Source organism: Crassostrea angulata, chromosome 10 (assembly GCF_025612915.1).
Source record: "Crassostrea angulata isolate pt1a10 chromosome 10, ASM2561291v2, whole genome shotgun sequence".
Lineage (NCBI taxonomy): Eukaryota > Metazoa > Mollusca > Bivalvia > Ostreida > Ostreidae > Magallana > Magallana angulata.
This window is the reverse complement of record NC_069120.1, coordinates 54,656,818-54,684,267: the sequence shown is the minus strand read 5'-3', so window position 1 is coordinate 54,684,267 and position 27,450 is coordinate 54,656,818. Positions and strand designations below refer to the sequence as shown.

The 27,450-nt window shown below is 33.5% G+C and overlaps 1 protein-coding gene across 2 annotated transcripts; it reads left to right on the top strand.

Annotated features, from left to right (window-relative positions):
• Positions 1-2,119: 2,119 nt before the first annotated feature.
• LOC128168372 (D-aspartate oxidase-like) lies at positions 2,120-15,592 on the top strand. 2 transcript variants are annotated; one of them, XM_052834632.1, is made up of 11 exons: positions 2,120-2,252; positions 7,540-7,753; positions 7,958-8,069; positions 8,300-8,379; positions 9,122-9,187; positions 9,556-9,610; positions 10,017-10,118; positions 10,196-10,272; positions 11,959-12,076; positions 14,265-14,357; positions 14,827-15,592. In XM_052834632.1, the coding sequence occupies exons 2-11, from the start codon at positions 7,554-7,556 to the stop codon at positions 14,938-14,940; spliced, it is 1,017 nt and encodes a 338-aa protein (XP_052690592.1). In that variant the 5' UTR covers positions 2,120-2,252; positions 7,540-7,553; the 3' UTR covers positions 14,941-15,592. The 2 variants fall into 2 exon arrangements, with proteins under 2 accessions (XP_052690592.1, XP_052690591.1); XM_052834631.1 differs by lacking the exon at positions 2,120-2,252 and adding an exon at positions 7,098-7,293 and having other exon boundaries at positions 14,827-15,591.
• Positions 15,593-27,450: the final 11,858 nt, after the last annotated feature.

The following is a 27,450-nucleotide window of genomic DNA, read 5'->3' as shown; positions in this document are numbered from 1 at the left end:
TGCGCCACCTGGTGGATATTAGGTAAATCGTTCCATAAAATATTCATATCCACGACACTGCATTAGCTTACTGTTAGTGTCGTCTACCAAATAAACTTGAAAAATAATTATATTGTTTGAAATCTGAATTTCTCCTTTTTGTATTTATAGCAAAATGAAATGATGATGTTTTGTTGAATGCATTTTCCTATTTCCCAGTACACTGTAGCATTGACTGATCATCATAGTGATTTTTTGAAGTATACAGTCTCATAACTGCAGCGCATACAAATTAAATAACGTAAGCTTGTAAGAAAAAAAAAATTCTGATCGAGAAACTGTTTAACAAGTTAGCTGAGAATATGAGTCTTTTTTAAAAATATAAATGTATCCCATTGCACGAGCTAAACAAGGTTAAAACTATATAATTACTTGTATGTGTATATAAAAGTATCAAATATTTCGACTAAACCCTGAACATTTTTTTTTAAACTGTGTTAGTATCGACGATACATATCAAAGCACTTTGCAAAAAAAAAAAAAAATTCAAAGTGCGTTGACTTGGTCCCAAAATTAACGCAATTTGAAAAAATAATTTTCACAAAGCGCGTAAATTTTCATAGTGCGTTGTAACACTGCCTCCTTAGTTTTCTTCACGAAAATAGATGGATATCATTCTTCGATTGATAATTTATTCACCGATGAATATTGCTTAGATTATTACAACAGTTATTACTTTCATGATTATTTTTCGATAATTATCACATTTCATCTGAGAGAGAATTTAATTATTCATGGTGTTTGAATGTGCTTTTTTTTTTATTTAATTACGAAATGGCAATGCAACACCTGCACAGATTTCTGATCGCACTCGTGTAAATAATGATAATAGTTTATTTTTATACAAGATTACAGATATTAGAGAGAAATATCTAAAAGAGATTCTACAAACAAACAAAAAAATCCATACACATACATGAACATGTAACAGCCGGGCAAATCTACATCAGTATGTCATAACATATTAACAATCAATTCAATCAATTCAATTTATTATCTTTGAGCTTTACAACTCATCGGAATACAAATTATAATACATATAAAATTATATACAAATGTGCAATGTGCAGTAAGTGAGTGGACATATTAAGACAATATAATCATGTACATATCTTAAGATATGAATGGACATAAATGTATGATAAGTAGCTTAAACTGCAGTATTATTACAATGCTGCGCTCTCATTTTGGAATCGCTAGACAAATATTTTCCTAAATTATTGAGTTCCTTTGTATTGTTCACTCTTAAAAGTTTAGCTAGCTTAAAAACACTTGGTTTTTTGTAATAAAAACTCTTTATATATTTCTTTCGTAATTCAGCGTAAAAAGGACATATGAGTATAAAGTGGAACTCATCTTCTAAATCTTTTTTATTACAATGATTGCAAAATCTTTCATTTCTTGGCACCTTGTTGTGTCGACCTTTTTCAATATTTAAAGAGTGTGACGAAGTTCAAAAAATACTTATAAATTTTTTTGAAGTATAATTAATCGGTACGTATAATATGTACATGTAGTCATAAAAGTAGTTAATACAAATATAAAGATAGTATAATGATTTGTATAAGTTAATTTCACCGGTTCATTTAGATCTGTCTTTTTTGTTTGTTTTGAAAGCATAAATTAGAAATTCACTCAACTTTGCATTTAAGTATTGTTTTGTCTTCATTGGGCATTAACCAGATAAATGTCTTTCTTTGTTAAAGTATAAAGTTTTTGTTAAGTATTGAGACATAATGGAAAAATAAATTTCTTTGTTCTTTATATAATGGACATTCAGTAAGAAAGTGACATTCGTTTTCTACACAATTTTGTTTACATAATAAACATGTCCTTCTGTTTCTTTCTTAAGGAATTCTTTGACCAGTATTATTTTTTACAAATTCATATCTACCACTTTCAACTCGTAAGTCGTGTGCACTTATTCTGAATCTACAACGTGTTTTTCTTATTTTTATGAGATTGGATAAACATATATGATTCTACTGTAAAATTTTCTTATCGCGATAAAATATAGTTTCGCAAGCAGTGCATAACTTTTGTAAATCAAATATCGTTTTTAAATAATAAAACTATATAAAATGTCATTTAGAATTATTCATGGTAAAGTATCAAGTACAGTTCAGCGGATTTCTACACAGGTGCAGCGTCATGTTCCTGCCATACGTCGACGAGAGAAGAGACCTAACTGATAACAATCATTTTGTGGCAATGTGAGTATGTTTGTGTGTGCTTGCTACGGTTATGACAAACTATGTACAGCGATTTTTTTAAACAAGTTCGGTGTTAAAATGTGAAAATTCAAGTCATTTCAAAGTCAGATATCTTGGATACGGGGTAACCCTTTTCTATTCTTGTTTACAGCGGCGGTCATTTTTTCTATGGGGGTCATTTTTCTTTATGTTTAACGTGAAAAAAAAATAACCCCTTAGTCTTTTTCATCAAATTTTGGTTGCCTAATAAAAATGCCTCACTGAAGCATTGTAAACATTAAAATCAAAAAAATAATTTTTGACCAAAATCGTGACCATGTCCCTTTAAACGGGGTTAATAGGTATATATTTTCCTGGAATGCTACATCCACTAAAGGAATAAATAATCAATCTAGCTTTGAGTATCACTTAAGGACTTTGATTTTTATGGGATAATCATTACAATCGATCGGGCACGTGATCAAATGCAATAAAGCCCAAAGGTCTTAATATACACAAGTTTGATCCCCTACCGACTGTAATGGTTACCCCATAAACCAGAGAATGACCCCTGTTCAATTATTACTTATGACTTGTACTGTAATTTCCAATCTTGGAATTTTGGAAAAACCAACTTTGAAGTTGGAAATGATAGATTTAAAAAAAGTGAGAATAATGATTAATTTGAATTATCAGTGTAACAATATTAATACATTTAACAAAAATGTGAGACATGACACAAAGTGCATTGTTAAGCTGAGATATAATGTGGGGTGATATTATTCAAAATGTGTCTCAAAAACATTCAATTTGGTATATGAGAATCTTTTGTTGGGTTGATATAGAGTTGAACTGCTTGAAAAATTTAGTAGTTACTTTTATAAGGAAGTTGCCTTTATTGGGAAGTTGTACATCACTAAATAGTAAAATATGTAAAACTTAACCAAAAGTGAAGTTGCTTAATTTATAATCTTTTGAATTATGTTCTCCTTCGTTTCACTCATCCCATCGTCGGAACCCACGGGTTTTCTATCCGTTACACTGTTGAAAGCATTGTAACGGATAGAAACCCCGTGGGTTCCGACGATGCACTCATCCGAACATAACGCATTTCTATTCTAAGTATTTTTTAAATAACAACAACACAGTTGTTAGGGTGAGTTAGCTATCAACCAGTTTATTCGCCGTTATATACAATTAGCACACGACTTTAATAGCGATGAACTGGAATTAGCCCCAATAATTGTACATTTCCAAATATATCTACAAAATACAATGTAAATTTTAAATATAAATATATATTAAGTATACTTCACCGTACGCACATGTACACATAAACAAACACAAAAAAAATCGTGTTCGAAAGGGTTGATTGCTCTTCGATGACCTGTCTATACCTGATCGATTCTATATATACTACAGCCAGATGTAGTCCGTAAAAAATACAACTTACAGAAAATAAATGACTGGTGAAGAGCATTAGTCTTTGATAACTGTATGCCGGACAGGTATGGAGAAAATGGAAGTTATCTTCAGGCGTGTGTCCACAAATAATACAAACGAAGTGTCACTTAAATGATTAATCTATTGAAAAATAAAAACGATATCTGACATAAAATGTAGGAATATGGGCGAATAAGGCGTGTAGAAGGCTTCTATGAGAACGGATAAGATACTAACAAAATAAAATACCAACAAATCTGATAAGTGTTTTTCAAATCATTCAAAACAATGAATATTTAAACAAACGTAGCATCGACCCTTAAATATGTTCAATACTTGGAATATGCTGATTTTTAAAGACTGGGTGTGCGTATCAAAACCTCCGAACATAGAGTATTTTTAGAACTTTAATAAAGCATTTTCTTTATAGAGTGGGTCTGTGCTCCCATATTTTTGTCATAGTATGAATAAGGTCTAATGGAAAACAAACAAATTTCAATCAACAAAAACTTGGAAAGATGACCCACTTAAAAATATCATTTTGTATCCCAATAATTGAACGTTTTAGAAAAATAATACAAGTCTGTAAATTCGTGCCCAAAGTCGCATTTAGCATTCAAACAGCACATATTATTTATCACTGTGGTCAGAGCACGTGCACCATACATTAAACTTATATATAATTAATATACATGTATATAGCTAGGCTTTTTAGGTTGGGCTTAACTTAGAATAACATTATTTTTTTTCTTATATCGTTTGTTATAATATCTAAAAAAAAATTAAATTTGAAATTGTATTTTTCACCTAAACTAAATGGGCATTTGTGCTATCTTATTCATATCCTTTCTCACAAAGACAGTTGAACACGAAAAGCACAACACAAAGCCTTTTTTCTGAACCGCTCACCTGTAGGAGGCTAAGGGACCAAATCGCTCACATGTAGGAGGCTAAGTGACCATAAAGCTCACCTGTAGGATGCTAAGGGACTGATCCGCTCACATGTAGGAGGCTACGGGACCATATTGTTCACCTGTAGGAGGATGCTACGGGACCATATTGTTCTCCTGTAGGATCTAAGGGACCAAATCACTCACCTATAGGATAAGGGTCCAAATAGCTCACATGTACGAGGCTAAGGGACCATATCGCTCACCTGTATGAGGCTAAGGGACTACACCGCTCACCTGTAGAAGGCTAACGGACCATATCGCTCACCTGTAGGAGGCTAAGGGACCAATCACTCACCTGTAGGAGGCTAAGGGACCAAATCACTCACCTGTAGGAGGCTAAGAGACCATATCACTCTCCTGTAGGAGGCTAAGGGACCATATCACTCTCCTTTAGGAGGCTAGGGGACCATATCACTCACCTGTAGGAGGCTACGGGACCATATTGTTCACCTGTAGGAGGCTAAGGGACCATATCCCTCGCCTGTAGGAGGCTAAGGGACCATATCGCTCACCTGTAGGAGGCTAAGGGACTACACCGCTCACCTGTAGGAGGCTAAGGGACCACACTGCTCACCTGTAGGAGGCTAAGGGACCATATCGCTCACCTGTAGGAGGCTAAGGGACTAAATCGCTCACCTGTAGGAGGCTACGGGACCATATTGCTCACCTGTATGAGGCTAAGAGACCATATCACTCTCCTGTAGGAGGATAGGGGACCATATCACTCACCTGTAGGAGGCTAAGGGACCATATCACTCACATGTAGGAGGCTAGGGGACCATATCACTCACCTGTTAGAGGCTAAGGGACCATATCGCTCCCCTGTAGGAGGCTAAGGGACCATATCACTCTCCTATAGGAGGCTAGGGGACCATATCACTCACCTGTAGGAGGCTACGGGACCATATTGTTCACCTGTAGGAGGCTTAGGGACTACACCGATCACCTGTAGGAGGCTAAGGGATCATATCGCTCACCTGAAGGAGGCTAAGGGACCATATCGCTCACCTGTAGGAGGCCAAGGGACAATATTGTTCACCTGTAGGAGGCTATGGGACTACATCGCTAACCTATAGGTGGCTAAGTGACCACACTGCTCACCTGTAGGAGGCTAAGGGACAATATTGTTCAACTGTAGGAGGCTAGGGGACCACATCGCTCATCTGCAGCGTTGCAGAAGGCGTTTTTACGCAAAGCACCATAACACACAAACGGCTTTTTAACGCCTTTCTATAAAAATGGTTACAACGTTCTTTTACACCTTTTACGCCTTTTAGAGAGATGTTATATTTAACGTGTTGCACCATCCTGGTATTGTGTGTGCTTGGTCACAATAAGAGATTGAATATTTGCACAGGAAGAAAAAGGGAGAAGATAACACTTTTTGGGACGTTATGGCGCTCTTTAGAAAGGCGTAATACAAATGTTAGACGTTCGTCTTCTTAATCATCTGGAGACCAATCATAGAGACTACTAAGTCCAATAGTAGTTTCACAAGCAGTTAGTTAAACAGCGTGATCGAAGAGATTTGTTAAAGTTACAACATCGAATATCAAAATCCAAAATCAAAATTATAAGCCAAAAAATGAAAGATCTCAAATTCAAAATCTTAATCAAATCTCTAATTTCACATCCAAATAAAATTCTGTCTAACATCATTTTACAGGGGATTATATAACATTATACTTATGATTGACAGTTCCGACTAGTTCGGCCCATCTACGATGATCATGACTGAAAATTTAGCGATTAAATTCCATGGTTATATTTTAAATATATCATAATTCATTATGTTCTAAATAAAGCAACAAAACTGTCAGAACCGTCAATCAAAGAATATTGGGATGAGGTTTTGAGTCTCCGAGCCCCCCGCCTGAGTATGACGCATCGCTTATGGTCAATATTAAAAGGTCATAGTCATAGACATTCATTCATACATGGCCTAAAGGTCACAAAGGTTAAACAGAGATAGAACAAGCATTACATTATAAACTTGCAGTATCAAGGATGCTTACGTACCATATTAAAAGGTCATTTATAGAAGTATACGAGTACATGGTTTTAAAGATTACACGGGTTATATGAAATATGCAAAACATGACTCAGTATAGAGTACCAGAGCTATCGATGCAGACACAGAATCGCCAAATATGACAACTTGTTTATAAACTCTCAATTTGAATTTGGATATAATTATGCACTCCTCATGCACCTGGTTGCATAACATCATTAAGGGATACTGCACACTGCTACAAGAATCAAGTTTATTCTGTTAGTCATCATTACAACAATTAATAGCGCAGTATCTAGTTATACATTATCACAGTGACCAGTTTGTAATACTAGCAATTCAAGGTCATAGCATGGCTATCTTAACTATTTTATTCGCGTACGTTATTAGGAGTTTTCTGCATTACAACATCTTTTTCTGCATTATATAATGCCTTTTAAAAGGAGGAGCGGGTCCTAGACCACAATACGATATAACTTTTTTTGTCAGACTTATTGAACTTTTGTTCTCACTCCTTTACAACCAACGTATACACATTACTGTGTATTTTCTTTCACAACCCGGACCTCTTTTGCTTTTAACACGAACTTTGCCCCTTATAGCAATTGATAACCGTATGAAGGACTTTACGCACTCATCTGCAAAGAATTGACAGGTAATTAAACTATGCATTTATTTGATTGAGCCCAGGAACTCACCACTGATTTCAAATCTAGTAAACAAACTGATCACGTTATGATGAAGTACATTTTATGTTAGAATTAACCGGAATATTTATTATTTGGTTACTGACTATAATCATTTTGAAGTACGGCGTGCTGTTTGAACCTTCTTGTTATAGTATTATAGATTTAAAGACCTCAAGTTTTTAGATATCGTATCATTCATTTTTTATGAACAGCCAATAATATCTTGATGGCGGCGAGGGAACCCAGTATATGTGTGTTAGGAGCTGGGGTTATTGGACTTTCCAGTGCGGTGCGGATCCAGGACGAATTCCCTCGTTGTGATGTCACTCTTTTGGCTGACAGATTTAGTCCGGATACAACGTCCGACGGATCCGGGGGATTCTGGCTTCCCCATCTAGTGGGCGGAACCAACCAGGATTCAATCTCGTGAGCTCTAAAATCATCTTTAACCATGCAAGACAAAGTTATCATTTAATGTAATAATTAACAGTCATGTAATGTGCCCTACATGACCAGAGATACGAACATTCTTGCCCCGGTTTTTTTCGGTGTGGGGGTGGGGGTGGGGGTGTGTGCCTTTTTAATCAATATATTCTTATAATTGATTTGACACATATTATTCCATTACAGTAAATGGAGTGCAAGCACCTTGGATTATATGATATCTTTAACAAAATCCCCGCTGGCCAATCAGATCGGAGTACACCTGTTGTCGGGCTATTCCTTCTTCTCCGAACCACAGGTAAATACACGGACGATTAATGCCACAGGTAAATATACGGACAATTAATGCCACAGGTAAATACATGGACAATTAATGCCACAGGTAAATACACGGACAATTAATGCCACAGGTAAATACACGGATAATGCCTTCAGATCAAGTATCATTCAGAAAGATCATACAATATAACGTACCACATTCCGTAATACAACCAGACTGTTGGCTTTTCTTGGTGATTGTCTTTACAGTGTCCAGAATGGCGGAAATTAGTGCTGGGATACCGGGAGGTGACCGACAAAGAGTTGAAGCTGCTTCTTCCAAAAGCGAAGTAAATATTAGTAATGATAAAGAGATCTTTCTTTGAATATCTAGAGGTGATAAATATGGTGGGAGTGTGTTCTGATCTATCTAAGCCCGTCTAGCTTTTTTGGATTTGACCACGCCCCGACCAAAATTATAAACTCATAATACTTACAGAATGATTCCTTATTCCTTAATTCTTAGCAATCAACAATTATGAATGTTCAGATGATTACAAATTCTAAAAGATTATATTTTCAAATATAACAGAGCAAAAATGATATTTGCAATATGTAGATGAAGGCAGAGTTACATGTTGACATGATTCACTGTCAACTAAGATTGCCCATATTGTAGTTTGTTTTGCCTCGGCCTAGATATATGCAATGTGATAAGATGTAACGCATTACGTGATTGCCTTCCATATGTCTATAGTCGTAAACCTTAAACATGGCGGTCGTAACATCCTTTTCTTTACATTTCTTTTTTATGATAGCGTTCAAACGTTTTCGGACTCCGACAAAACAAAACACTTAAGGGACAATACAAAATACTAAAAAGGTTGTTACTGAGTGACTGTCTAGGGAAATATGACGGGGAATTTAAGCCCATAGAAAGCTCGGATTCGCTACTTCAACAACCCGATATGTTTTATAGACAGTCGGTAACAAACCTAATAAATAACAGTGTAAGGTATTGACACTTCAAACTGTGTATGTCTCTTCAGTCTTTATTTTACTGATCCCACTTTTATCTTATTTTATTGGAAGGTTTGGCGTATTTTATACCACGGTCATGATCAATGTGAAGGCTTACCTCCCTTGGTTAATTTCAAGGTCAGTCAAATATTATATATAACCACGTATTATTTAAGTGTTTTCTATAACTACACACCCTTTTATTAAAGAATAAATTTGTAACGATGTGTTACTGCATTACCATCTATATTTTACAATGATGTGTTGATTAAAGTTTTCTTATAACAACATATTCAATACAATACAAATGAGAAGTTCTTTCTAACACGGAAAGAGCACAGAATTAATATCTTAATCACCGTTTCTCTGTGCTCCCTGTCTAGCTATATAAGTAAATTGATAATCCTTGATAATGATACAAATGTTGTTTTGATAAAAAAAAAAAACCCAAGATAATATTTCTATGTATGCCTATTTGAGTACAATGTAAGTCCACATATTTTTAGGTTTAAACAGAAAAACGGAAAAGTGATTCAATCCAGAGCTGACAAAATCGAAGACGTATGTACTAACTTTCAACAGACAAACGATAGTCTAAGTGAGAAGAAATTTTTAGAACTTTTTACAACTGTGGTCAGAATAAGGCGGGCTGTATCAAGACTAAAGATTACAAACTAATAAGGATTCATCATCCATTCAGACTGGGGGTTTCTCAGTTTTTTAATGCCAAAGTCTACGATAAAATGTCGAAAGGTTATAGTTGCAAAAAATTTAAATTTCGCAACTAACTTTCAAATCGATTTTAATTTATTTAAAATCAGCAGCGTGTTTACTGATGGGCTAAACAGTGACACATTTACGTATGCGTACATGCTTAATATTTTAATTTCCCATGTCAGTCATTTTCATATCGACACTTGATGGAAAAGGCATATTTAGTTTATCTTAGTCCTTTCCGACTTTCCAGCTGCTGCAGAAGTACGACATCGTTGTCAACTGTACTGGAATAGGAGCCAATAAACTGGCCAACGACAGTGACGTCATACCTATTCGTGGACAGGTCACTAGGGTAATGACATCATTTCTGTACATGTATCTCAAATAATTTAAACATTTAGCATTGACAATTATTTTTCTATTTTTAAGGTGAAAGCTCCTTGGATCAAACATTTCATGACATATGAAGGATCTGATGAACACTGTGAAAAATACATTCTGCCAGGGTAGGTTAGGCCCCTTCTGGTACACCCTGATAGCTGGTCAGATCTCTCCCATTACATCCTGCCAGGGTAGGTTGAATCTCTTCCATTACATCCTGCCAGAGTGGGTTAGATTCCTTCCATTACATCCTGCCAGGGTAGGTTAGGCCTCAGGATCATGAAGGAATTTCAGACTTAAAGGGACTTGGACATGATTTGAGATCAAATTTTTTTTTATTATTTTTAATGTATAGAATGGTTGACCGGATTGACCAAAATATTGAATGTTAAAGTCAAGTTACAAGCGAGATACAGAGTTATGAAAACAAAGCTCGAGTCTTATAGTTGTTTACAAAAATGAAATGTACAGAATTATCATTTTTTAGACAAAATGACATGTAAAAAAACAATTCAAACTAACTCGATATCTTCATATATACTATTATCAACAAAAGAAAGAAACATTTGATTGAAAGTTACGCCAATACAACACATATGTCAAAAATGACAATATTTTAGCTTTGTTTGCAAAACAAAGAATTATGAACTCCATATCTTGCCAAAAACTTGATATTTGACTTTCAAATTTTGACATAACATTATAGACTTCTATATTTAACATTATAAACATTGAAAATGGAAAAATAAAATTTAAAAATTTTCAGTCAAATCGTGTCCAAATCCCTTTAAAGTCAAAAATTCAGTCGTTCATAAAATGATTGTTTATCAGAATATGACGATTGAAATTTGTAATTAACAGCTTTATATTAAGACACTTTTGATAGCCTATGAATTATGTCTGTAATTGTATTCAAGAGACATTGTGACAGTGTACAATTTGTGACAATTTTAGACTTAAGTCTAAGATTCTTTCATGATCCTGGAGCCAGATCTCTTTCATTACATCCTGCCAGGGTAGGTAAGATCCCTTCCACTACATCCTACCAGGGTAGGTTAGATATCTTCCATTACATTCAGACGAGGTAGGTTAGATCCCTTCCATTACACCCTGCCATGGTAGGCGAGATCCCTTCCAGGGTAAGTTAGATTTCTCTCATAACATTCAGACGAGGTAGGTTAGATCTCTTCCATTACATCCTGTAAGGGTAGGTTAGATCCCGACCAAAGAGCCGAAGATTCCCGGAGTACGTCCTTTCATGGATTTTGTTCAAGATAACTAGCTGCAGAACTGTAGCTCTCCGGGAAAAAAAAATATTGACAGACCGGTCTGTCAATATTTTTTTCCCGGAGAGCTACAGTTCTGCAGCTACAAGATAACTAAAGTTGGTGGATAAACGCAACGCTGTTGTATTTTCAAGACTGTTTTCCCTGTTTGACAGCTTTTGTCTATCTGAGGGGTCCTAGTTATCGAGCTGTAGTAAAGATATGTTTCAAAACCGTGATGAATTGTAAAAGGAAAAGATCTTTTGAAATAAAACATTTCGATTCTAGACGTTAAATTAAAAACATTGAGTGAACTACTGGTATGTTCATAAAATGCTTTCTTTGAAATACTAGATATGAAAACTATTTGGAAAGAAAATTGACCCAAAAAAATTTAAAAGCCCTTCTTGTTGAAAGTTTACTTGCAATGATTCATACTGACCCAACATGTATATATCAATATTCTAGATACCACATATGACATGTTATTTAGTGTAGTGAATTGTGACTACAGAGATTTCTGAGTTCTATCTTCCGTCTATGTAGAACTGATACAGTCGTTCTAGGAGGCACGGGTCAACGAGGAGACTGGAATACACAAATCGACGACAGAGACCAACAGATGATCTGGGACGGGTGTCTGGAAATGATACCTAGTCTGAAGGTATGTCTCCAAAACCACTGTAATGAAGGTACCTCACTACACTCCTACTTTTTAAGACACTACATCACAAGATGGCGATAGAAATATTTTGTTAAACTGTTTATATCGTTCAATTCAGTTGTATATCGTCGTAGCTCAGTGGCCCGCAGGTCATGAGTTCGAATTCGCCTGGAGCTTTTGTTCATTTTCGAAAATTTTCGAAAATGTAACTTTTCATCCAAAATTGCACATTTTTGCCTATTTGGCTTAAATAATTCTTATTCATTATGATATTTATCATAATCAAGTAATTTTCTGCTGATTTGAGAAAATATTTCAAGGTGTAGTGAGCCACCTTAATTTACAACCAGAGGGACGTTCTTGTGAAGTGTTCTGTTTAGACGTGGAATATGGTCACTACTTCTTTAGATAGAATAATTCCGATTATGGTGTTCCGTCCTTTGAAAACTATTGCAGACGTGAATTTAATTCGCGCATATCCTTGGTTTCTCACCTTGTGTCTCGTCATTGTAAAGTCTGTCTCATTACAAAATCGTATAAAGCATTGGTTTAACGTTTGGAGTATACATACTCTGGGTATAACAAGATAAGGTTTTGTTATAGATAAATCAATTTTTTTAAAAAGAATTCGTCGTATAATTTTGACAAAAAGAAAATAATAAATGAAAATTTTGTGCAAATAACACGCAGAAACGGAATACCTGCTTATTCATTTTAGGATTGTCCGATCAGTTCTAAAAGATGAAAATTAGATTCATAAATTATGTTTGAATTAAATAACATTATTTAGATTCTTATCCTCTACTAAATAAATACTACGTCTGCATTCCTAACATTTCATCTTTTATATATTTTTATCTGGGCAATAAAATAAGGAAAGAAAAGAAATTTGATTTATTAAAAAATCGTCAGTTTATAATCGTCCATTTATAAAACAAGCACTCAATAAAACTGCAATATACAGTAGATAAAAAAATATCTTTAAGTTTTATGCCAAACCTTTCCATAGAAGTTTATTCATAGTCACGCCCGTCTTTAGTCTTCCAATATGTGTTCATGCATTGTTTAATTTAAATTTTTAATTATAATTCAGCTATAATTTGAAGACCTTGAATTTTAAATGACTTTGACTTAAATGTTCCTTTTGAATTTTTTCGTTTATTTTTATTATATAGGCACTCTTAAGATTTTTTTAAAACTCGAAAAATACATGTCGGGAAGAGCAAACATGTGTTACTAGTACTTACTTACTTACTTAAATCTTACAAGGTACAAACACGTAATTACAACCATCCCTACGTTCTTTTTTTATTTTGTGTTTAGCAAGTTTCAATGACACTTCAAGATGTTCTCATCAAAATTCATTGAAGAAATAATCATCATGTTAAAAAGTTTACCGGAATATGAATTTGGTTGGTAATTTATCAAATCCTGTGAGACTCGAAGGGCTTCTGAACATTGAGAAAGTTTACAAATAATGCAACAGTGAAACGATAAGCGCGGGCAGTAATCATTGTGACGTCATTAAGGAAGCTTGCGGGTTTACTTCTTGTGAGACAACCAACCCTTAAAAAATTGTCCGTCAATTCAGTTACTTTCAAAGGTTTATTCCTATAAATTTTCAGGTCCATATAAGGAAACATTATTATTTTGCAAATGTAAATATACAAATATAAACGTGGGTATTAACGGTTATAATTTTCTGATCTTTCCTATTTTTTTTTGTCACTAAACGTTTGCTTTTTACAATTGCGTATGTACATATACTTTCATTTTAATGCTGCAATACAAATGTATTGTTGGGGGCATCATGACCAATTTTTTTTCTACAAATTCTTCTTAATATGTAAATAACAATGCAGATGAAAAATGTCCGCATGTTTACAATCTGATATATGTTTTCATAATTATTCCCTACTGGCATTAATGTTTAATAATTCTAAAATAACAAACTCTATTAGTTTCAAATAATAAAGATATGTAGCTGCTCGTATCCAGTATTCCCATTAATACAGTAGAAAAACTCATTTCTATAACATTGTCTTTCATTTTTCACATCTTTGCTTCAGATTCAAAATGTTTATTTTTTTATTTTCAAAAAAAAAAATGTTTGTGTGAGTGGGAAGGGGGAGGTAACTTGAGGAATTTTGTTACAAGGAATTTTTAAATTTTGGTATTTTTTTTTAAGCACGCGGAAGTGATAAGACATTGGGCGGGTCTCCGTCCCCACAGATCGTCTGGTGTTCGAATTGAAACTGAAAAGTTTTCTGGTGGAAAAATGGTAAGCTTTCTTACATCAGAGTCACGTGTTTTGTATCTGAACTGCGTCAAGGGTTTTGGAAACTAAGATAGTGGATAGTTTTCAGGTATTTACTAGGCCTTTTGACTTGCAAACTCGTTTTAGGTAATAGTTGTGTCATGTTGTAAATTTTGAATTTACTGGGTGGGTGTAAATACAAAATTTACAACATGACAACTTGTCATGTTGTAAATTTTGTATTTACACCCACCCAGTAAATTCAAAATTCACAACATGACAGCTGTACAATTTAAACGTTTGAATGGCTTGATGGTTTATTGGATTTTGATATTTATAAAAGCTAATTTTTAAAAATATGTTGTCAAATTGAACTGCCAACTAAAGATCACCGGAAATGTTGTACGTTATGGATAAAGGGCAATAGCCTTGACAGTTTTAGCACCCTCTGTTTTGATTTATTTTGAGTTCATTGTCAATATTTTCTTGTTAGGTGGTACATAATTACGGACATGGGGGTGCAGGAGTCACATTACACTGGGGGTGTGCTGGACAAGTCGTAGAGGAAATTCGGGCAGCGATCAAGTCAACAGTTTCAAGACTGTGATACATGTAAAACACGACAGTATACTAGTATATCAATCATACTTGTATGCTTCATACATATTTTGATATGCTAAGATAGTTTGAGGTCACAATGAACAGTGTTTATTTTTAAAATAATCAGACTCTTTTATTCAAGGTAAAACGAGTAATTAAAATAACTAGACACGATGTTAAAATTTTTGATGATGTTCAAATTCTATATATTTTTTAAATGAATAGAAATTTAATATATGATTTAACTTTAATAAAAGAAACATACCAAATCAATTGCATTATGTACATTGTTTAAGGAATTATTTATAACATTAATTATCTTTCTTTTATTTGGAAATAAGTACAGTTGAGAATGTCCCAAGCCTGCTGACGTTCATAAAATTATTATGGATAATTAGGCGCATCTCAGCTGTGCTCTTTCAGTGTATCTCACTTTCAGTGTATATATTCTATATTACCATACATTACAAAGCATCTTGATTCACGTGATGCTTTTAAACACATCCATTTTAGGCTACGTCACAATTGTCTTTTTTAACAAAACTACGAAATGTGATTTGTAATAAGTCTATGATTTGATACAAGGTTTAGCATGTAAATGATTTTTCATAACATTCATTTAGAAATTAGCCAACATTTGATCCATTCTGAGTGAATTAGAGAAATGAAAACGTTTTGTACATTGTTTGTTATTTGATATTTTATTTTAATTTGAATTCAACATATTAATCTTCAAAATTTAACACCAACAAGATAGATTATCGAGGCCGAGTACAGATCGAGTACACACGCTTTCGCGCAGTGTTTCATTTGTATTGTGACGTAATCTTTTTGCTTGGTTGACGCCATGGCGTGATAGTTTCAACTGCAGATATTCAGCGAAATTTGTCGAAAATAGCTCGTTTGATGCGTAAAATTTATATTATATTGTGGAATAAACATAAAAGTCTCGAAGTATAAGCTATATTTGGGCTCAGGTCGAAAACGTGAAGAGGGTTCAGCGAGCCTAGCCCTCTGTCACGTTTTTAGCTCACCTGAATCGAACCGAAGGTTCAAGTGAGCTTTTCTGATCACCTGTTGTCCGTCGTCCGTCCGTCTGTCTGTCCGTCCGTCTGTAAACTTTTCACATTTTTGACTTCTTCTCTAGAACCACTGAGCCAAATTTAACCAAATTTGGTACAAAGCATCCTTATGGTATAAGGGGATTCTAAATTGTTAACATAAAGGGCACAACCCTTTTTAAAAGGGAGATAATTGCGAAACTGCGAAAATTGGGTGGGTGTCTTAAAAAATCTTCTTAAGAACCACTGCACCAGATATGCCAATATTTACACCAAAGCTTGTATATATAGTGAAGATTCTAAATTGTAAAAATCGCGACCCCCGGGTCAATACTTGGGTCCCAAGAGGGGTTCAAAGTTGATTAAAAAAGACAAATTTTACATAGAAATATATGGGGGAAAATGTTTTTAAAAATGTATTCTCAAGGACTACAGTGCTAAAATTAGTGAGATTACTATACAAGTACCCTAAGATAGTGTAGATTCTAAATTGTGAAAACCGTGATCCCCGGACTAATACTACGTACGGCTCCAAAATATGTTCAAAGTTAAACATAGACTTATATAATGGGAAAATGTTTTTAAACTCTTCTTTTTAAGAATTACAATGCTACAGTTTGTGAAATTACTATGCAATCATTCTAAGAAAGTGCAGATTCTAAATTGTTTAAATCATTTTTAATTAATAGAAGTATTAAAAAAAGAAAAGAAATTTCCACGATAAGTTTATCATAGTTAAATTATCAGGAAATACATGTGTATGTTTATCGACTAGTTTTTTGTCTTTTTGGAATTTCGATCCCGACCTCAATTACTCACATATCGGGATCCAAGTGATCGGGATCAAAGATCATAAATTCAAACAATTTCAAAAAGGCGTAGATCTTAGTTTTTACGAAGTTTTGATTCACAAACACACAGTTAGGAAAGATAAAGGAACAAAAGATAAAAAATGATTATGGAAAAAAAAAGTAGGAATCATTGATAGACTTTATCAAATATATATAGACTTTCCATGTTTTTTGAGTTTAGTCTATAAGACAGATGATCGATGAGAATGCAAAATCTAACATGCCTAATGTCCTCATCACACCTGCAATATTTTTATTTGATGAATCGATTAAGAAGCTTTTTATTGATTGCAATACAAAACAGATGCCAACATCATCTTTTAATTATTTAACTAGTATTTTTCAATTTTTTCAGTGAAATTGTATTTTTTTTATTACTGCAAATGGGTATTTTAGAGCTTAAAATTCAGTCTCATTTGATGTGTAAAATAACTATGAATAAAAACATGCCAAAGATAAAACTCTTTCTTCTTTTTATGTATTGTTTAATATATGGCAAAATCTTGAAATATATGAGTTTTACAATATTTATTCAGAGTTCACTTCATAATAAACCCTTTAGAATAAAATGATACAAAGACTATTGTTCATGTGAGCGATTTGTGGCCCATGGACCTCTTGTCTTAATCCGCCTAAATATAGCTTAATTTATATTCTTCAAGACAGTAACCATGAATTTTTTTATTAATGACCCTTAATATGTGATGTTATATATTTATTTATTATTAAATATGTCTGAATGTTTTAATAATATTATAAAGATCACCATTTCCGCCTTTTGTCAAATAAATAATAGCCATTATCTTATAAGACAACTTTGATAAGACCCCTGGAGCAAACCAGGAGGTAAAAGGCTTTTTTATTTGACCATTTGATGCCTTAAGCTTTTAGCAAAATTGTTTTTATGTAGAACAGAAAAAGAAATCCCTAGGGCAGAAGTTTAAAAAAAAATGTGCAAAATTGATACATTTCAAGCGAAATCTCTTAGGGTCCTATGTTAAAAATTAACTTTGTGATGACCTCTTAAACAACGGCGTGGTAAATGTCTTATTTTTTATATTAAAATAATAATAATATCAGTAGAAATTCATGTAAAATATTTCATTTTAAAATCTTGGGCAAAACAAATTAGACTCGGCCTCGTTAAACCATAAAAACATCAAGGGTGGAAAAACTTTAACTTACTATCTGACTTATACCAGTAGTTTAGATGTTACTGGACACTCGATTCCACCAATAATGGATATTTAAAACAGTTACGTCAACACCAGTTACGTTGTATCAATGATTAGAACCCTATTTGTGATTTCCGTAACTTAATTTGTTGTATTTCAATACTAGTACACTTTTTCATTCACTTTGTGACGGAACACAACTTAACTTCTATCTAAACCTTTTTTTAACATAAAAAAAGGTGCAGCCATTTGTTTTATTTTCAAAGAAATATATCTAAACACTGTCTGGAGAGGATGCTTACTCCTCCGTTGTACCTGATCCTTTTAAGAGTCTTTTGTTTGCTCTGCTTCTGTTTTGTATTTTTCCTTTGGACTTTAGTTTTGAACACTGTGTGTTATCACCACATGTCAGTTTTAGCCAATAGGATCCATCTATCAGTTTTGTTAAATCAAAAAAACAAATCTAAGATTAAGTCCATTTGTGAAATAAACATAGCAAGAAAATATCGACTTCGCATCATATAATAATATTATCTTTCATTTTTAGTCTAGCTAGTTATGATTCTCTGATGTTTAATTTTTGATTTTAGGAAAAATCAAATCCTGATTCCAACATCCGATGTAATCCTCTGTAATCAATGCAATTAATCTTGCTCTTGCGATTATTCCAATCGGATTTTTGATTTATGGAGTATTATTGTGTATGTTAGTGTCATTAAAAAAAGGAAATGCTCCCCGGATAAAGTCTATCTTTGGATGGATGAGACGTCACCTTTCCTCCGTATATGTTACCATTATCCACTGCCTCAATATCCTCCTACCCCCGCCCCGCACAGTAACCACAAAACAAGACTTCATAGGTGTCTTATACTAAGTATAATGACCATAGTTATATCTCCTCTATTTAAACGGAAAGGGAGATACAGCAATAACTATCTAACCAGTTTGACGAAGCCTACGATCGATGTCTCCTCTATTGTCTTCTCACCCCCAAAACAGGGGAGGATCCCACAGTTTGAATACAATAAGCTTACATACACTTTCTGAACACACAACAGATGCACACGCACACAATTAATGCAGATCTAGACTAAAATACAGGTAATGGGGAATTTACGATTTTTAATTTGAGGGCAATACACCCCTTTGACGATTTGAGACAGAGGAGTATCAGTCGATACAGCCTTAGCTTCAGGTTGCTGTCTCACCTAATCCAAAACACGTGTATCAGGGCTGATACTACTATTAGGTATATGGTATAGGATCATATTGTAATGGTAAAATTATAATTTTATTGATATGACATCAATAAACAGTTCTATATAATTATATGTTTTTCGTATTTGTGACCAAAGTTGTCACTATAAACAATTTTAAATACAATTTAACAATGTGTAAATAGCTACAATAATTTTTGTATATTATGACATTGATAATAAATTGATTTCCTTGAAAATCAACAAATTACCAATCAAATTTACTTTAGAATGTTAAGTATGATATTTTAAAGCCAAAAATATTATCAAATAAAGAAAAGGTCTAAATATTCTAGTTTTAAAATTTGAACATTTTCCTTTATCTCTATTACAGAGCGCTCTTTTATGGAAGCCTTAATGTTCCATCTAGGCCTCGAAATCTCATTTTTCGTAAAAATGAAAAAAAGTAATAAAGCCTTATTCTGGGTATCCGAATCATAATAATCTACTTTGAAATCATTTGAATAAAGTTAAATTCATTGAAAATTGAAAATCCCTAATGCATAACTAATCTTCCTCGTAATATTTATTACAACCCCACCCCAACCCACACCATTGGTTTTATGTGTACATCACGTGGTCAGGTTCTTTTACTAGAATACAAAAAGTTGTATGATATAGAAAATACCGTCATAATTCTGTTTTATATCCTTCTTTTATCAATCACGTGTTCGGGTCCTCTTTCTAATCTATAATGTTGAGATGGTCAAAAATTGATAAATATTTTTTTCTTGGTCATCAACTCATGATAATGAATATAAGTATTTGATTTTTATTAAATTGACGCAATAAACTAAAATTTTGTCATTAATTAAGAAATGATTAAGATAGCAGTCTTTGAGTATTAAATTATGAGTTGATCACGTTCATTCGGGAGTGATTAAATCCAATATCTCCCGAAGGACTCTTTGGTAGATTTTATCACCCGACCGTATTTGATCACAATATAATATTGAAAGATTGGTTCCAAATTACTTATATTTATATGATATTCATCAATTATACAATCAAATATTAAACTAGTCATAAATGAAATGTATTTGCCTATATAAATTCATAAATTGATTTGTAGTGTAATAATAGACAAAGACAGTGGACAATGTCAATATTTGAGCTTGTTCGCCCTGGATGTAGAGACAATATAGTATTACTTTACTTTCACACGACATGGTTACCATATGGTCATGTAAGCTTATTTCAGGACGTCACTAATCACTTATATCAACTATTTCTGAATTAAAGGAAATGTCCCGTAACCAAACACGATATCCCCATCTCTCATGTACAATCTCCAATGAGTATTAATAATTAGATTTATTGCAATAATCTGATTGTCGTGTCAGAGTGTTAATCTGATTTGTACTTTCTAATTTGCTTCAATCTCCCCAAATGAAAGGAATAAAACATACTCATAATGAAAATTTAGAATAAATGCCTGTGACTTGCTATTTATGATCCGACTTCTAAAAATATCATGGCCTTACATTAAAAAAAATCAATATCAACTGTTATAATGATAAAGTTATATGTTATTTTTACTATAAAGAAATGCAATTTTCAAAATATTTTGAGTAAAACTTGATAGTGTAACAAATGATCGGGTTTGAGGTTCAGATAATTTTTATATCATACGGGTGTTATCTTTGATGCTAATGGTAATGTGCGAGGATAGTCCGGCTGACACTACTATATATAAGAGCACACTCGAGAGAAGAGCTGATTCTGTGTTCGGCTGTCGAAGGAGTAGGTACGTTAATACGACTGCACAGTGTTCGTATTGGGTTAATCTTCAGGCACGTAGCATCGTTTTTGAAAGTGGGGGGGCCAGACCCATCCAAAAATTTTGACAAGCAAACAAAAAAAATAAAAAAGGAAAATTTAAAGTTTCCAAAAATCTTCAAAATCCTAATCCGTGGGGGGGGGGGGGGGGGGGGGGGGTAGGCTCAACTATACTTCCAAAAAAAAGTTCTTCCCTACCAAAAAAATTTTGACCTCCAAATCATGAATTTCCTAATCCGTGGGGGGGGGGGGGGGGGGGGGGGGGCAAGCAACTTCAATTTGACTACTCATTTCCTTATTTTCATATCAATTTTTTACTACCTTTCAAAAAAGTGGGGGGGCCAACTCCATTATAATACATTTTTTATATGCAAATTTTAAAAAAATTGTTGCTGCGAGAAAAAGTGGGGGGGCCAGGCCCCCCCTGGCCCCCCCTGATGCTACGTGCCTGATCTTTAAATAGCGCGTTAATATTTACTCGTATTTTATTAACTGAGTGTACCTGGCTGCAGCTTGTGTCGGCTGCAGGGATACAGCCCTATTCATATGATAAGGGCATAGAGCCTTATCAGGACAGATCTCGCAGGTCTCGAGGCTGAGACCTGTGCCTGGGATAGAGCCCCGGGTTATAATCCACAGATCATCAAGCCCTATCCCTTATCAATAACTTGTGAATTATTTGTTTTGCATGCTTAAGGATAGGTCATCCTTACAACTATATCTGTATATATTGACTCGTAATTTTTGTGATCGTTTATGCCGGTATTCATATATGATTATTGAATAAACACATTTCCCAGACTGGTCTCAATCACCGAACCCAAAACACGTTACAATAGTCTCAGAAATTCTGAAGTGAACTGTGTATCCATTTCTTCCGATGTTTTGAATATAAACAGATATTTTCAACCCCCTCAAAAAGATAGAATGTTTATGCAAAAGACCAATGATTTGTAAAATTGAAAGTGTTGCTGACATTTCAAGTTTGCTTTAAATGATGGTTTTTAGGTTTTTACTGCTGCCAACGTATCTTAGACTAATCAATTTACATAATTCACATAACTCAAATCTGTATTATAACTAGGCTATTGAAGGGCTACAGCTGTTCTTATCCACAATCGTACAATGTATACAATATAAATGAAGAAAATTTAGAGTCTGTTGAGAATTGTAAGACACAGTGCTAATTGTTGAGTGTAATGGTGGAATGAACATTGAGTTCTAAAAATGAAACGTTTGTTGGTGCCTGTCGACCATCTTGTGGTATAACGTGATGTAACGTAACCATTTTAATGATCACGTCAATCCAAAAACATGGCGCTATTGAAAAGCTGTTATTCACAATCGTACAATGTAGACAATATAAATGAAGAAAGTTTGGAGTCTGTTGAGAATTATAAGCCACGTGTTGTGTATAATGGTGGAATGAACATTGAGGTTTTAGACATCAAACATTACATGTAGTTGTTGCATGTCGACCATCTTGTGATGTAACGTGATGTAACGTAACCATTCTAACAATCAAGGTAATACCAAAGTCGTTTTTGGATCTTGAAAAAACTAAAGGTTTCAAATGTTTATAATGACGATCAAATACAAGAAATGAGTTGTGTCGCGCATATTATCTGTTACATGTATTAGTTTGATAAATAAATTTGCAATTCAGGAATGATGAGTTTCACATGAAGATTTCCACTGAAATTGCACTTACTTTCAATCTGATTTCAAAACCTATTCCTTTCTCTCATTGATCTCTTGATCAGCTGTGTTCACGTTAGTGAGTTGATCAAGTGGTCTGTTTTAATCAAACTGACTTTTTTCAGTGTTTTACCACCTTCAGAATTTGTCAATAATTAAACATAATATTTTCAAATTGCTTTACACCGATTCAAAACCTTCACCTTCAAAAGGAAGTCTCATCTTTGATGTAGCGAGTTTAATCATTTAAATGCATTCATTGATAGTTCAAACGGGATATGAACTTGTAAACAATATTATTTACTATCATTTCTAACATGTTTGAGAAGTCAGGTCGTTTAAAACATAACCGGGCTGGCTCACTCAAGAACATCTCTGTGCCTCCAGTTACCAGTAACAAGTAAAACGTTCAAAATTAAGAAGGAAAGTTCTACAATGATGACAGAAGCAAGATACTTACAAGTTACCTTAACCACGTGTAAAGTCTTGTAATTTAATGAATGCACGTGCTTCTAGTGTTTTGTAGAAGAGTATTGTTTTTTTAGCAAAAGAAACTCTAACCCTAACAATGTTCCATTACAAAGACGTTTATGTCCTTATTGTATTTTAGATATAGAAGATGAATATCATTTTATATTGAAATGTCCCTATTACTGTAACTTAAGAGAAACATTCTAAAAGAAGTTTTATTATATTAAACCCTCTGTGTTTAAATCAATTCTATTATTGTCAACACAAAATGTAAAGGATTTGTGCAATTTAGGTAAAAATATATTAAGAATGCTTTTGTAATCAGAAAACTTCATGTATAAACTTGCCTTTTTTCAAGTGACCAGTATATATATTGTAACATGTGTATATTACTTGTATATGTCTATGAGCTGAACAGCTGTTGACCAATAAACAATACAATACAATACGATTAACTCATTATCATTATTTTATCATAATTAGTATTGAAATTGCAATTTATTTATGAATGTATATTTAACAAGACGTGATCCGATTGCTGGGGGAAAAGAAAAAAATAAAGTTTTGAGGAGGAAAAGTAAAAAAAAAAAACAACAACAAAGAATGTGGGGGGATAAGCCGAGGCATAAACCCTATTAAATTCATTTGAAAACCCCCAAAAAATTTTCTTACAAACATAGTTTTGTTACATTTATTAAGCATATGTAATCATTTGCATTCAGTATAGCCAAAAACCTCCAAAAACTGATTTCAAATTTAATTCATATTAAGACATCAAAATATGTATATGCTAATTAATAATCCCAGACTATAGTTTTTTTAGAGTGGGTCATTCTTTTAAGAACGTATACTGATAAAACATGTAAATGTCTATCTTTGCCAATAAAATGGTACCAAGACTCACTCTATGGTAAAGAGCAAGTTTTCCTCCTTCAATTTTGATGATCAGTTTTTATCAAATCGGAGTTTGTCACGTACTGCCCAAAGTCAATGGCTCTTGTTAAAACGGTTCTAGGCTTCCGAAGTTTGAAACATAAAGAATATTAAGGTTATAGCTTTCTAAGTCTTACTAAGAAAACTATTAAATTGCTGTATCATTAAAGCAATTAGGCTTTAGCAATGAATGCTTCGAACTTACTTTCTCAAAAACTCTTGAAAAACACATCTTTTACATTTTTAATGACTTTGATCACTTTTCATTGCAAAGAAGTTGCGTTAGAAAGACAATAACACTGCATATATACATACTAATGGGAATAGCCTTGACAATTTTAGCACCCTCTGTTTTGATTTATTTTGAGTTCATTGTCAATATTTTCTTGTTAGGTGGTACATAATTACGGACATGGGGGTGCAGGAGTCACATTACACTGGGGATGTGCTGGACAAGTCGTAGAGGAAATTCGGGCAGCGATCAAGTCAACAGTTTCAAGACTGAGATACATGTAAAACATGAGAGTATACTAGTATATCAATCATACTTGTATGCTTCATACATATCTTAATATGATAAGATAGTTTGAGGTCACAATGAACAGTGTTTATTTTAAGAAAATCAGACTCTTTTATTCAAGGTAAAACAGTAATTAAAATAACTAGACACGATGTAAAAATCACTATCGATGATGTTTTCTTGTTACTGAGTACAAATTCTATATATATTTTTAAAATGAATAGAAATGTAATATATGATTAAACTTTAATAGAAGAAACATACCAAAATCAATTGCATTATGTACATTGTTTAAGGAATTATTAATAATAATCATTATTTTCCTTTTATTGAGAAATAAGTACAGTTGATAATGTCCCAAGCGTGCTGACGTTCATAAAATTATTATGGATAATTAGGCGCATCTCAGTTGTGCTCTTTCAGTGTATCTCACTCGACACTGTTGGTGTATATTTTCTTTAGTACTATACATTACAAAGCATCTTGATTCACGTGATGCTTTTTAACATACCTACTTTAGGCTACGTCACAATTGTCTTTTTTAACAAAACTACGAAATTTGATTTGTAATTAGTCTATGATTTGATACAAGGTTTAGCATGAAAATGAACTTTTCATAACATTCATTTAGAAATTAAGCCAACATTTGATCCATTCTGAGTGAATTGGAGAAATGAATACTATAAAAACTGTGTTTTGTACATTGTTTGTTATTTGATATTTTATTTTAATTTGAATTTTATATTCATATTAATCTTCAAAATGTAACACCAACAACATAGATTAACGAGGCCGAGTACTGATCGAGTACGCACGCCTTCGCGAAACGTTTCATTTGTATTGTGACGTCATCTTTTTGCTTTGTAGACGCCATGGCGTGATAGTTTCAACTGCAGATATTGAGCGAAATCTGTCGAAAATAGCTCGTTTGATGCGTGAAATTGATATTATTTTGTGGAATAAACATAAATGTCTCGAAGTATAAGCTATATTTGGGCTCTGGTCGAAAACGTGAAGAGGGTTCAGCGAGCCTAGCCCTCTGTCACGTTTTCTTAACCCGCCTAAATATAGCTTAATTCATATATTTCAAGACAGTAACCATGATTTTTTTTTATTAATGACCCTTAATATGTGATGTTATATATTTATTTATTATTATTTATTATTAAATAGGTCTGAATGTTTTAATTATATTATAAAGATCACCATTTCCGCCTTTGTCAAAATAAATTATAGCCATTATCTTACAAAACAACTTTGATAAGACCCCTGGAACAAACCAGGAGGTAGATGTGTTATTTTTTATATTAAAATATTAATAATATCAGTAGAAATTCATGTAAAATATTTCATTCAAAAATCTAGGGCAGAACAAATTAGACCCGGCCTTGCTAAACAATAAAAACATCAATGGGGGAAAAACTTTAACTTACTATCTGACTTGTACCAGTCATTTTGATGTTACTGGACACTCGATTCCACCAATAATGGATATTTAAAACAGTTACTTCAACACCAGTAACATTGTATCAATGATTAGAACCCTATTTGTGCTTTCCGTAACTTAATTTGTTGTATTTCAATACTAGTACACTTTTTTATTCATTTTGTGACGGAACACAACTTTATTTCTATCTTAACCTTTTTTTAACATAAAAAAAGATGCAGCCATTTGTTTTATTTAAAAAGAAATATATCTAAACACAGGCGAGCGTGACCGGTCTGGAGAGGATGCTTACTCCACCATGGCACCTGATCCTACCTCTATTTTGTTTTTAGAGGTTCTTGTTTGCTCTGCCCCTGTTCTGTATTTTTCCTTTGGACTTTAGTTTTGAGCACTGCGTGTTATCACCACATGTCAGTTTTAGCCAACAGGATCCATCTATCAGTTTTGTTTAATTAAAAAAAAAGAATTCTAAGATTAAGATCATTTGTAAAATAAACATAGCAAGAAAATATCGACTTCGCATTATATAATTAAAATTATCTTCCAATTTTTGTCTAGCTAGTTATGATTGTTTATATTCTCTGAAATTTAATTTGGATTTTAGGAAAAATTATATCCTGATTCCAACATCCCATGTAATCCTCTGTAATCAATTAATCTTGCTCTTGCGATTATTCCAATCGTATTTTTGATTTATGGAGTATTATTGTGTATGTTAGTGTCATTAAAAAAGGGAAATGCTCCCCGGATAAAGTCTATCTTTGGATGGATGAGACGTCACCTTCCGTCCGTATATGTTATCATTATCCGCTGCTTCAACGTCCTCCCACCCCCGCCCCCACACAGTAACCACAAAACAAGACTTCATATGTGTCTTATACTGAGTATAATGACCAAAGTCATATCTCCTCTATTCAAAACGGAAAGGGAGATACAGCAGTGACTATCTAACCAGTTTGACGAAGCCTACGATCGATGTCTTTCCTCTGTTGTCTTCTTACCCACAAAACAGGGGAGGATTCCACAGTTTGAATACAATAAGCTTACATACACTTTCTGAACACACAACAGATGCACACGCACACAATTATTGCAGATCTAGACTAAAACACAGGTAATGGGGAATTTACGATTTTTAATTTGAGGGCAATGATTTGAGACAGAGGAATATCAGTCGATACAGCCTTAGCTTCAGGTTGCTGTCTCACCTATAATCCAAAACACGTGTATCAGGGATGATACACTACTATTAGGTATATGGTATAAGATCATATTGTAATGGTAAAATTATAATTTCATTGATATGACATCAATAAACAGTTCTAT

Coding starts and splice junctions, on each gene's coding strand:
- LOC128168372 (XM_052834632.1), top strand. CDS start 7,554: ATGGCGGCGAGGGAACCCAGTATATGTGTGTTAGGAGCTGGGGTTATT. Junction 9,611..10,016: donor GAGCTGACAAAATCGAAGAC/GTATGTACTAAC, acceptor CCGACTTTCCAG/CTGCTGCAGAAGTACGACAT. Junction 10,273..11,958: donor GAAAAATACATTCTGCCAGG/GTAGGTTAGGCC, acceptor CCGTCTATGTAG/AACTGATACAGTCGTTCTAG.